Below are 12,839 nucleotides of genomic sequence, written 5' to 3' on the forward strand. Positions count from 1 at the left end.
ACAAGTTAAATGGACGACTGTCAAGATGCATTTTCAATTTTGGTTGAACTATTCCTCTAATACTGGCAGTAAAGCACATTCATGTTGGCTCTGTCAAGCCGTGAGAGTTTCATTAAGGTAATGCATGAAAGCGCTTCCATAAGGAAAACTGTGGGTGGATCAGCGCACTGAGCTCTATTTCTCTGTGTGTGATTGACATTTATTGGGGGGATCATAGCCACCAAGCTTGTAATCTGCTGGTGCGTGCATGTTACTAAGAGAAGACTACAAATGCACAACAACAAACATACACTGTACATGTGTGCCTGCACACACTTATTTACAGAATTCTGTTTTTTACTGAATTTTTATGCAAACAGCTGATAAATGCAAAGGAAAATCCACCTGATCTCAACCCAGTCGAACACGTTTAGATTTTCAAGGTTCTCCATCATCATCATTGAAATGCCAATTAAGGGAATACAGTGGTGCTCCATCCATCCAATAGAGTTTCCAGATATTTACAGTGTGCCAAGGCGCACTGAAGCTGCTCTGGCAGTAGTGGTTGCCCAACTTTACTAAGGCATTTCATACAGGTTTTTCATTTATTTTGTCACTCATCTGTATATAGTTCTGGCATTGTGACCAAAATCTTTTACTATTTATCGATTTAAACACAACCCTACAAGCTCATGTTCGTCTCTGAGTGCCACACCCACATCTTAACATACAATCCAGGCCCTATGAAATGTTCAGATCAAAAAAACTGCATCAGACTCAAACTTGTTTCTTTATGCAATACTGCACATCTTAGTCTCTTTCTCTCTGTTAGGTTATCAGGGTGCCATGTGCGAGCAGAAGATTGATCCCTGTGCTTCTGGGCCCTGCCACAATAATGCCAGCTGCTCCCCACAGGGTGCTGGTTTGGGCTTCAGCTGCACCTGTCCTGCAGGTTTCACCGGACCCACCTGTGCCCAGCTAGTGGACTTCTGTGCCCTCAACCCATGCGCTCACGGCATCTGCCGCAGCATCGGCACTAGTTACAGGTGTCTGTGTGTACCAGGTGAGGATCTCGCTGGCCTCCGCTCATACAGTAGCTGTGTCTGTCCCTTACATTCCCTCCAACTATGTATGGTTGCCATGGCAACTGCCTCCTGTGTATTGCGTGCTCAGACATCATTGTCTGTGAAGTATGACTGCACCAGCTGTGCAGCCGGATCAGTCTATCCACTGATATCACCCCGTTCTGATAAGAGGTGTCCGATGGGACCTAAATGTTCTCCGGTGGGATTGCAAGTAATGCTCAAAGGGATGGCGCTATGAAGATGACACTTCTGACAACAAATGCCCGTTCCAAGGGGAGTGCTGAGATTTGCACACTCAGTGAAACAAATGATCAAATGATTTAATGGTAGCATTCTCGGCCTGGGATACTAATTAGTGATGTTTACAGAGTAAAAGCCCCAAAAAAGGCCAAAGTTTACTCTATTTTTACACATACACTAAGGCAGGGATCCTCAAATCTGGCCCACTTTCCTGCAGAGTTTAGCTATAACCCTAATCAAACACACCTGAGCATGCTAATCAGTGTCTTCAGGATCATTAGAAAATCACAGGTAGGTGAATTTGATCAGGGTTGGAGCTAAACTCTGCAGTGCATTGGCCCTCCAGGGCAAGATTTGAGGAACCCTGCACTAAGGTATACATACAGTGCATGATGTATGCATGACTTCAATTTAATTATCAGCATAAAATGCATGTATTGTATACAGCCCAAACCATGCGTATTCTATTTTCTCAACTAGCTTGAGGTTTTTCCACTAATTAGTTTGTCCACAACACTTGTCTGAACTTTTGTTTCTCAGCATGTCTTGATAAGCGGTTGTGTGATGCTGCGTTCACACCAAACGCGAATAGAGCGTCAAATTCGCGTCTACCGCGTCTAGTTTGCCGCTTGAACATTTTGAATGCATTCGCGCGTCTAGAGCGAAATAGTTTGAAGCGAAATTGACGCGCGTCCAAGGCGAAATCATCCGCTTCTTGTGGGAGGGGCAAGTGCTAGGCGGTTGTGTGTATGATGGCTGATGTTGATCGAGCATTCGAGGCTTTTCCACTTTTTCCTGCACACGTCCTCTGAATAAACACATTATCTTGTTAGCGAAAAGTAGGGGAAAATACTTGTAAAAAAACGACGGGAAGGCCGCGGGTCGATAAACATGTACGTGACTCAAAAGTTAAATGTGTATTTACAACACACTCTTCCAAGCGAGTTTCTTTTTATTCCTGTCTATAGAAATATGAACGTTTGTCATATAGCTCCGGGTGACTGCTCACTGACAATATCATTCGTTCCTCCATGTTGAATGAGTGACTCCTGAGCAGGCTCCTGATTGGTTAACGCGGCGCGAATTGACGCCAAAGTTCAAATTTTTCAACTCGGGCGGCAGACGCGAATTCGCGTCAAACACATAAATGCACAAAAAGCACATTCGCGCGTAACGCGCGTATCGCGCCAGACGCTCAATTCGCGTCATTTGCGCGAACTAGACGCGCGAATGAGGCGAATTCGCGTCTACCGCGCCGCGCTAAACGCCTCATTCGCGCCGCGAGACCTCCAGACGCGCGTAAACGCGCCTTTACATTGACTTAACATTGAAATCATTCGCGCCAGACGCTCTATTCGCGTTTGGTGTGAACACAGCATGAAAGTTTTAAGAAATACCCATAACTAAACAATTAGAAATACATTTTTATCGCTCGTAACTTCTGGAGAGAAATAGCACAGACACTGGACGAGGATGAGACTTTTTAGTGTGCATATGTCAAGCGGTTGTGTTCTTGGTAGTGATAGATCAGAGACTGGTCGAGGATGATACTTTTTAGTGTGCATATGTCTAGTTGTTTTGTTCCCAAGGTGGTAGTAGGGCTGTCAAATAAAAATTTGAATTTTGATTATTCCTCTAACCTAAAAATAAAATCCACATTTGAATGCAAAAACGCTGGATCCGAATGTTAGGTGTGCGTCAGGTAGCATGGCGCACAAAAATGTGATGATAATGATGTGTCGTTGCTTTTAATGTTTTTGTTAGCCTTTCCAGTTGAACCCACTAGATGCGGTGATGTTTATTCAAAACATTGCTGGAAAAGAGAATCAGTGTATAAAGTCCCAATTTCTAGAGGGACATCTATCAACGTTGCACTCACGTCTCGCACAAAAGAGACGCATGTTTAGAAAGCCATGTAAAATTAAGTTCAGCGTTTAAAAAACATGTTTTATTAATTTTTTTCCCCATCCCACTGCATCTTATACTCTGTGTGATTGCCTTTCGTCCCTTTGTATTAAACTATACATGATTATTTTTTGTTTATAACTGTTTAAGCAACTTAATTATATTTGGTTTATAAACATTATGCACTTTTTCACAGATAGTTATGTTATTTTATTGCTTTAATAAATGTGCATTAGTAATATTTTGTGTACAAATTACTTCTTTATCAAAATGATCACCATTCACATGGATCTGCGAAACAACTTAAATTGCTGTCTTATTCATGCCAGGCCAGTAGTTCGTGATGTCAATTAGTTTGTAAAGTAACCATATTTTCTGCAGAGAGTTGTGTTTGTGCACAATATCAAATGCAGTATCCTTTGAAATGCTCTGCGTTCAGTGTTTTTATTTTGATCTTTAGCATCACTATTGCTATTGCTCTTACTTGGGGTTAGCGATTTAAACAGATCCATTAATCCAATTTTTAAACTTTGAAACAGAACAAAGAAATGTTCCATCAGTTTGCTCCTGCTGACCTTATCCTATAAACCCCAACTAAACTAAACACTGCTCTCTAGTGGCTCTCTAGGAAAATTTCAGGTGAAATACAACTTGAGCTCTATCGACTACATCTATAACATGCTGTTGATTGCTACAGACAATAATTTTGTGTTTTTCTATCTACTCTCTTAGGTTATCATGGTCTGTACTGTGAGGAGGAGTATAATGAATGCTTGTCTGCTCCCTGTCAGAATTACGCCACATGCAGAGACCTGATCAATGCCTACGAGTGCATCTGCGCCCCACAGTTCACAGGTGCGTTTCATGCACTTGGGGTTAAAAATGTTATTAGAAAGGACACGTGATTAATCTGTTGTGGGTTATTTCAGGTAAGCACTGTGAGATATATAAGGACCCCTGTCTGAAGCTCAGGTGCCAGAATGGAGGACGCTGTGAGAGTGGAGGGAGAAACGCATCCTGTGTGTGTCCTCCAGGATATATGGGTGAATATTTGTGTTTGTTATATTTGTATGATATATGTGTGTCTTTGGCTGGGTTCGGAATAACCATATTACCATACTACTACTTCTAATATAGGGATTTCTAATCTATTAGAATCCACAGACCTCTAAAAATTATCATACTTGTGCAAGGGACAAGGATTTAAAAGGCAGCTAAATATTTTCATGTATAAAGTCCCAATTTATATATATATATATATATATATATATATATATATATATATATATATATATATAATATTGTGTAAAAAAAAATTTGATAAATACTTGGTTTCTAATAAGTAGGTAAATATTTAGCAATATAGATAAGAGCATTATGATACTTTTTTACCCGTAATACTGTAAGTTAGATTTAGTATTTATTTATTTACATTATCTTTTTATTTATTTTTGATTGTAATCAGCCTTTCTTTCGTACCTTTTTTTTTAACTTTAACTTAACTTTTCTTTTTACTCTGTTTTCTGTAAACCTTTTCATGGACCCCAGTTAAAAAAATCCCTAACCTAATATATTTGCTAATGTAAGTGTGCAATATGGCACACTTCACAATATACTGTGGCACACAATGCATTGCATTCAACTTGACTATTGATTTCCACCATTTGATCAGACAGCCATTATAACATTTGTGCACACGTTGGATTAAACATGCAAACATTTTTTTTTTTTCATTTTCAAGGAAAATTGCTCTTGTATTGTTTTACATGTGTACTGCTTAGTATGCAGTATTCAGCAGAATAAACATAAACATTCTAAACATAGCCATTGTGTATTTTTAGTGGAATGTTGATAGTCTTTTTGTCTCTTTGTAGGTGAGAACTGTGAGGTTGACATCAATGAGTGTGAGAGCAACCCATGTCATCATGGCGGGACCTGCATCGACCAATCGAACGGATACACCTGTCACTGCCCTCCTGGCTGGGTCGGCGGAAGCTGTGAGATCCGTGAGTTATGCCAGACTTCCTACCTACAAACACTACACAGTTATTGCATAATCGTGAATTATTTATAATTGTTTAATTTATAACAAAAACACAAGTATGATTTAAAATCATCCATGGGGGTGGTGCCTTAAAGGGAAGCGGTGTTCTTGCTTTGCTTGTGGGCAGTTCAGTCATTTTTCCATGACGACTTAGGCCTCAAGGACAGTGTTATGAATGCACAGCGGTAGAGAGCGGATCCTCTGAGGAGTGACGTGCTCCTGCCTTTTATGGCAGCTGTGACTCTGCACCATTAGCTTTCTGTTAACCTCCTCACGTTCCGCCAGCTCACATCATTGTGGGATGACTGTGACGTGTGAGGAGGTGGAGCCATGTGACTCTCTGAAATAACTGGCCATTCAGAGATTCTCAGGAATATCCCACTGTGTTTATGGGTGTGTGTATGACCTTGCTAGATGATGGCTTGGTCTGTGGCTGTTATTAAAGCATTTCATCAGCTCGACTGCTGTTGTAAATGTAAGGAACTGCACCCATTCACCCAGAACCCCCTAGCAATGCCCCATCTAGAACACCCTAGCAGCTTTATAAGTTTTAAGTTTTTCTCAAGAAGACACTTTCTTTTCTATTAGATCTGCAGTGGAAGATGGCTCAGCCGGTTGACTCGCTGACCAACATGCCACGTCACTCTCTGTACATAATCATCGGTGCTCTGTGCGTGGCTTTCGTCTTGATGCTCATCATCCTCATTGTTGGCATCTGTCGCATCAGCCGTATCGAGTACCAGGGCTCCTCCCGTCACACCTACCAGGAGTTTTACAACTGCCGCAGTATCGACAGTGAATTCAGCAACGCCATCGCCTCTATCCGCCACGCAAGGTAATATATAGTTTTTATATGCCTTTTTTATGTTTTCAACTGTAAAAACACAAAAAAAGATATTTTTTAAGAATGTTCAGTCTGTTCTTTCTAATACAACTTAAAGGGATAGTTCACCCAAAAATGAATATTCTGTTATTAATTACTTGCCCTTGTGTACTTCCAAACCCGTAAGGCCTTCGTTTATCTTAGTAACACAAATTAAGATATTTTTGGCGAAATCCAAGAGCTTTCTGTCCCTACATTGACAGCATCGCAACTGACATGTTCAAGACCCAGAAAGGTAGCAAGGACATGCGTCAAAACTGACAGGGAAGAGAAGAAATTGTTAAATAAAGTCGTTATTTTTTTTTTCTTTGCGCACAAAAAGTATTCTCATTGCTTCATAAAATTAAGCTTGAATCACTGATGTCACATGTACTATTTTATGGCTGTCCTTACTATGATTCTGTACCTTGAATGTAGTAGGACCATTACTGTCTATGGAGGGACAGAAAGCTCTCAGATTTCATCAAAAATATCATAATTTGTGTTCCAAAGATGAGCGAAGGTCTTACAGGTTTGGAATGACATGAGGGGGAGTAATTAATGACAGAATTTTGTAGGGCTGCAACAAATTATTATTTTGAGAATCAATTAATCTGACGATTATTGCAACGATTAATCGACTAATCGATTCTTTCACAGATTAATCATTAGGCTTTGATCAATTATTCAGCTTTTGCAGTTCTTTTAAATATCGAATTATACATATTCTATACAAGCATATACATAGCAGAAGCTGCTTGCTTTAAAGCAGTCAATTGCATAAAGTGTTATACAAATATATAATTGTGACTTTCCTGGAGTGCCAGTGGCAGAACTGGTGCAAACTTATCCACATCACTATGATCAGATGCTTTCTTAACAGCTGTTTTCTCACCGCTTTCATATTTGTTATATGTTTATTTCGTTTCTGCAAGGAAAATGTGCAGCACATATTTGCATATTCATCCAAACCCTGCTCTCAGCAGCGCTGGGATATTCGCTAACAGTAAACCACTACTTGCTTATATCAAACTTCTTTTAACCCTTAAGCGAAGTGAAGCAAACTGTGCCGTGAGTGTATCGGTGAACTTAAACATGGCAGCATTTTTTGTTTGTAGTTTCGTAAAACTGGTTTGGTTTTGTTGCACTTCTCATAAGCGTGTCTTCTTCTATTATTGGATTGTAGCCAAGAGGGCTGAATTACAGTCTTGCACTACAGCGCCACACTGGTCAAACCGGGTTATTGCAGGCTATTAGACTCATGAGATCAAACAACTATTCAACAACAAAAATGTCCTATTCATTTGTGTGTGTTACAGGTTTGGGAAGAAATCCAGACCAGCAATGTATGATGCGACTCCCATCAGTTATGAAGATTACAGCCCTGATGACAAGCCTTTAGTCGCACTCATTAAAACTAAAGATTTGTGAGGCAGTACATCTGCGCGCACACACACACACACACACACACACACACACACACACACACACACACACAGCCACTGTTCCAGCCTTTAAAACGAGCCAATCCGTGCAGTATTTCTTTCCAGAGGATAGATTTAAAAAATGAATCAAACCTTACAAAAAACTTTTGAAATTGATATATTTTATCATTGTAAACCATGAAGCTTTTAATTCATATCAGGCACTAGGAGTGCTGCACAGAATTAGTTAATGGAATAGTCCAAAAACAAATGTGTTTTGTTTGCAGACACAAATGTTTTGTGGAATGTAAGTAGATGAAAAAAACAAGCTACATTGCAAAATGTGTGTGATGGGGGTGTTTAACCGAACCCTTACACCCTCTAGACTCTGATTACAAATAAGATAGCAGCAATCCAAGCAAAAGCTGTAGAATTAGGAGTAATAGAACTCATAGTACAGTTAAATTGTAACTTTATACAGAAGAATTAATTTAGGTTGCCTTACTGGTGCATGGATAGGATCAGTGGTTTGGCATTATTCTGTAACCTTATGTACACTGTTTCTTTTTTCTTGTTCATTGTGGTCTCTTTTGTGTCATAAACTTGGTGTTAGCAAAGTCTTAAGATACCACTGTCCATGTGAAGGCAGCACAACAAAGTGCTTTTAAAAGTAATGTTTGGTGGTGTCGTTTCACTGAGTAATAAACTAGGCCTTCAGATCTATATTTCATGATGTTTTATGGAAGACTTCTCTGTTCAAGTACACCTGCAAATCCTCTTAAGTTGCGATCACATTTACCGCTGCTCTGCAAAATTTCGCAGGCAAAATCCAGTGATTTCAAGAGGAATCTATGCGATTGGGAGTCTCACATGCAGATTTCACTTGTGTTCAAGTTGATCATGCAGATTTACAGCTTTTGAAGGTGACTTCTCTGTGAGCTGTGTATCATATATCCCTCAATGGAAATGGAAAATATAATTTTTTTGCCTGAAAAATATTGTTGAAATTTTGCAAATGTGACTACAAATTATCAGGGAGAGTAAAAAAAAAAAAAAAAACCTTAACGATAACTAGTGAGTCAGTACTGTAGAATGCCAATAACTATCAAGAATTTGCTCATAAACAATTTGGCAATACAAGAAAACTGAGTTTACATTTTGGTTTCAACGTCTAAATGTAAACAGACGTGCATGTTTAATAAAACGCCAGTTTATGGGCAAAGTGAAATCTGAGTAAAGGGAAAAATCAAAGTGTGCCATATGGGTTTTGACATTTACTTGATATTTACATGGCCTTCCATGTTTTCAGATTGTTAAACATAATCGTAAGATTGTGAATGTAAACACATTAATGCGTGAGAGCCATGGAAAATTCAAGAACTGAAAATGCCGCCTGTGTAATGGAAGTTGTAGGGAAAATAATGTGGACAAGTAGGAAACTTTGAAACTTTTAATCTGCACAGAATGTTTATTGGCACTGAAATGGACTTAAAAATAGCCTCCAAGAATAAGATTACCTTCCCCATTAGTATCTACTGAGACATTAGTGACTCAGAGTATTGGAACAAGTGAAGTGTCTCCGACAGGTCCTGGAGTCTGGTTAAGACCGGTGTATTTCTGCCATGCGCTTCTGGTGTTCCTGCAACGGGTTCCAGCTCTTTCTCCCTCTCTTTCTCTTCATTTGAATCTGGCTGGAGTCGTACTCATAGGATGTTTTCATTCTTTCCATAACCCATCTCCCTTTCTCTCTTATCTTCCATATCTGCTCCTACTTATACTCATTGTAATCCTATGGTTATCCCTTTGCTTAGTATAGACCGGTAGAAGTTGCCCTCTGTAGCTGATCTGAGACCAGTTTTGATGCTTTTTAAAGCCTGAATTAAGGAAATGATTTGCCTAAAAATGAGTAATTTTGCAGAATGTCCAAGCTGCTCTTTTCCATTCAATGAAAGTACTGGAAAAAGCATTAAAACAGTTTATCTTCATAAGACACATGCACTATATATTTAAGCTGTATGATAAAACTGTACGATGGGCAGACTGAAATGCAAAATGCTCACCAAAAATCTCTGTCATAGCTTTCAAATCATGTGTGTAAGTAAGAATACATTCCTCCTTAAGAAGCATCGTGCCATGTTTGGTTTGAATGATATCAAATAAAACTGGCTCAGGTTTCTTAAGGCTGATCTCACTATTTGAATATTTTCAACTGAACAAAAGGGTGAATGAGATTTGGAAGCTTTTTGGGAGACTTTTTGGCAGTTTTACTGTGTTTTGTCCATTTTGGAGCTTGACCAAGGTATATCAGCCCTTGGACATTCTCTAAATATCCTGTTTTAGTGTTCTACAGGAGATCAGAAATTAACAGCATGAGGGCAAGTTTTAAGATTTTATCTTCATCTTTAGGTGAATGAACAGGTTTTGTCTAGGATCAGTACTAAAGGGAAGCTTCTAACCCAAGCACTGTTTTTGTTAGATAAAGATAACACCCATTTGGTTATATATGTGGAATGATGTATTAATAAAAGTTAAAGTGAAAGTCTAAAGCCTCTTTTAATGCTTGGGTGTTTAACATATGATAAATGAGATGAGATACAATGAACCTTAAAAGTACAAATCCTGATGGATGTTTCTAGTACATGTTGAAGATATTTAATTGTAGATAAGGAAGCACAACATGTAACTTCATATCACAGGGAACAAGACGTTTTGGAAGATGCCGCACACATCAGACGTGTTTTGTTCATCCCAAAGAACAGATGGTAGGTCTCACACACACACAAACACACTTTATCTCTCCAAACAGTCCAAACTCAGAACCTCTTTCCTTGTAGTGCGCAAAGCAAACTTGACATTTGTAAAAGCATTCAGTGTTGCAATCGTGTCTCATGCCTCAAGATGAGAAACACACTGTATGCAGACGGTAAGAGAGAGGATGTGTTTTCCACTGTCTGAATGCCTTTGACTGTCTGCGCATTCAACGTCCCCCAGCTGGCCGTGCCCTTATATGGAGTTCAAACGATGTCCTGAACCCTTCAGTGACCTTGTGTGGGCTCCAGATGTTCTGAAAGTAAACATCTGTAAGAATGGCATACTGTGACGACGCTCTGGTCACTCAGAAGTCCCCCACCGCAGGGAAGAAAGGACACAGTTTTGATGGCTTTGACCTCTTTGACAGACTGAGGTCCCTTTTGACCCCCTTAAGTGTTTATTTGACCTCTCATTTGTCTATAAGCAGTCTCTGGATTAAAATAAAGATGAATGCCATTGTTCTACTACATATAGAAAATATGAAATCCTGTAATGGACTCTGATGCATATGCAGTTACGAGATTAACAGAAAAGTACATACAGTATACAGTATGATGTCATTTTTATACAAAAATATTGTGATTGTAAAAAAAAAAAAAAAAATGTTAAATGTGCACTCACATGAAGTGAATTGAACCAAAAAGTACCCACTTTTTTACAGTGGAATTAATGAATAATAGGTCAAATATGTGTGTGAGTAAGTGGCAAGCCGCTGTATCATAAATTATTGTACCTGTATCCTTACCAGAATATAACTTGCACTTTTAAATATTCTCTTTACATACCAGATGTGTTTAACTGTTTGCAAATCTTGGAAAATCCAAATTTAACACACCATTTATAGACAGGGTCAGTCTCTGACCTGTGACATCATGAGGGTTTCAGAAGGTCCAGGTTTACCACACTGCTTCTCTGTGAGTCCCAAAACACTCATTCATTCAGTGGACAACTGGTTCGAAAGCTTATACCTAGTTATAAAATTTCCAAATATATATATTGTCTTGCTAAATCAGAATGGAACTAGTTGTCATAGGGGCAATAATGTTCGATAGCAAAAATATCTGTCTATAGAACCTTTAAAATAAATTATAAAGATAACTGTATTTATTTGATCGTGCTCTCTCTCTCTCTCTCTCTCTCTCTCTCTGTGTGTGTGTGTGTGTATTCCTTAAAAAAGTAAATATAATTTTGGTATAGTGAACATAAATCCGTAAAGGCAAGTGTAACTATTGACTAAAAAAATAAAAGTAGATTTAAAATTTAATTTTTTAATATATTATGTTATATAATTTTGTTGGGTTTAAATTTTATATTTTTTTTTTTAATAATTTTTAATAGCCTACGTTTTCAGCTGTTTAGAATCAGAGCTACCAATGTCAGATTCACGAAGGAATCATCGGATTTGCGTAATGTTCTGAATTTGTTTGCGATTTATTCGGACAGTTTACTCATGCACTGAACCTTTCGCAGGGGTTTCTCAAACCGAGATAGTAGAATAGCTTTATATTTTACAAGACAGAAAACAAAAAGAGTGCTGGATGAGGTGTATTTACCTTACAAACTATTGTAGGAAACAAAACTTGCAAATGTCTGCTATAATTTGTCAAAGACAAAGCAGCTCTTTATTGCGCATGCAGCTTGTGAACGACTCCGTACTGTAGGTAAATGAGGACTGATTGTCATTTATATGAAAGTGAAAGTCGTGACATTTGTCAAGTATGGTAACCCATACTCGAAATTGGTGCTCTGCATTTAACCCATCCAAGTGCACACACACAGCAGTGAGAAGTGAACACACACCGTGAACACACACCCGGAGCAGTGGGCAGCTATATCCAGTGCCTGGGGAGCAACTGGGGGTTCAGTGCCTTGCTCAAGGGCACTTCAGCCATGAGTATTGAGGGTGGAAGAGAGCGCTGTTCATTCACTCCCTCCCACCTACAACTCCTGCCAGCACTGAGACTCGAACCTGCTATCTTCTGGTTACAAGTCCAATTCTCTAACCATTAGGCCACAGCTGCCCCACAATGGCTATGAATATACAAGACTGTATCAAAAACATAGACTGTAAAAAAACAAATTATGGTCATAGTCGAAGGCTAACTTACGGTGGCCCAGTAGTGCATAACACACACACACACACACACACACACACACACACACACACACACACACACACACACACACACACAATAATAATAATAATAAAATAATAATAATAATAATAATAATAATAATAAAGTGCAAACACAACTGATCAAAGGCTAGAAACGCCCTTTGTGGTAACTTTTGTGAACTGAAATGCAGTTACATGTAACGTCTGCCTTAATGTTCATCATATATAATTTTAATATGTTAAAAATCGTACTTATGATTTTTGGCGTTACGGATTTTGTTAGAGTAGCATTATATGTTAAAACATTTGTATTCTCTAATATTGCATTCATGCATTTTGTGATTTTTTTTTGTTATATATATAAATGTAACGT

General features: G+C 38.7%; 1 protein-coding gene across 1 annotated transcript in view; it reads left to right on the plus strand.

Annotated features, from left to right (window-relative positions):
- LOC109099839 (delta and Notch-like epidermal growth factor-related receptor) overlaps positions 1 to 10,085 on the plus strand; it is a 31,117-nt gene extending 21,032 nt beyond the window's left edge. Inside the window, exons 8-13 of the mRNA XM_042743483.1 lie at positions 812 to 1,042; positions 3,942 to 4,064; positions 4,139 to 4,252; positions 5,084 to 5,215; positions 5,842 to 6,088; positions 7,435 to 10,085. Of these exons, the coding sequence (XP_042599417.1) occupies positions 812 to 1,042; positions 3,942 to 4,064; positions 4,139 to 4,252; positions 5,084 to 5,215; positions 5,842 to 6,088; positions 7,435 to 7,546 (959 nt within the window). The 3' untranslated portion in view covers positions 7,547 to 10,085. The remainder of the gene's footprint in view (positions 1 to 811; positions 1,043 to 3,941; positions 4,065 to 4,138; positions 4,253 to 5,083; positions 5,216 to 5,841; positions 6,089 to 7,434) is intronic.
- The last annotated feature ends 2,754 nt before the right edge of the window (positions 10,086 to 12,839 follow it).

Source organism: Cyprinus carpio, chromosome B18 (genome assembly GCF_018340385.1).
Source record: "Cyprinus carpio isolate SPL01 chromosome B18, ASM1834038v1, whole genome shotgun sequence".
Classification (NCBI taxonomy): domain Eukaryota; kingdom Metazoa; phylum Chordata; class Actinopteri; order Cypriniformes; family Cyprinidae; genus Cyprinus; species Cyprinus carpio.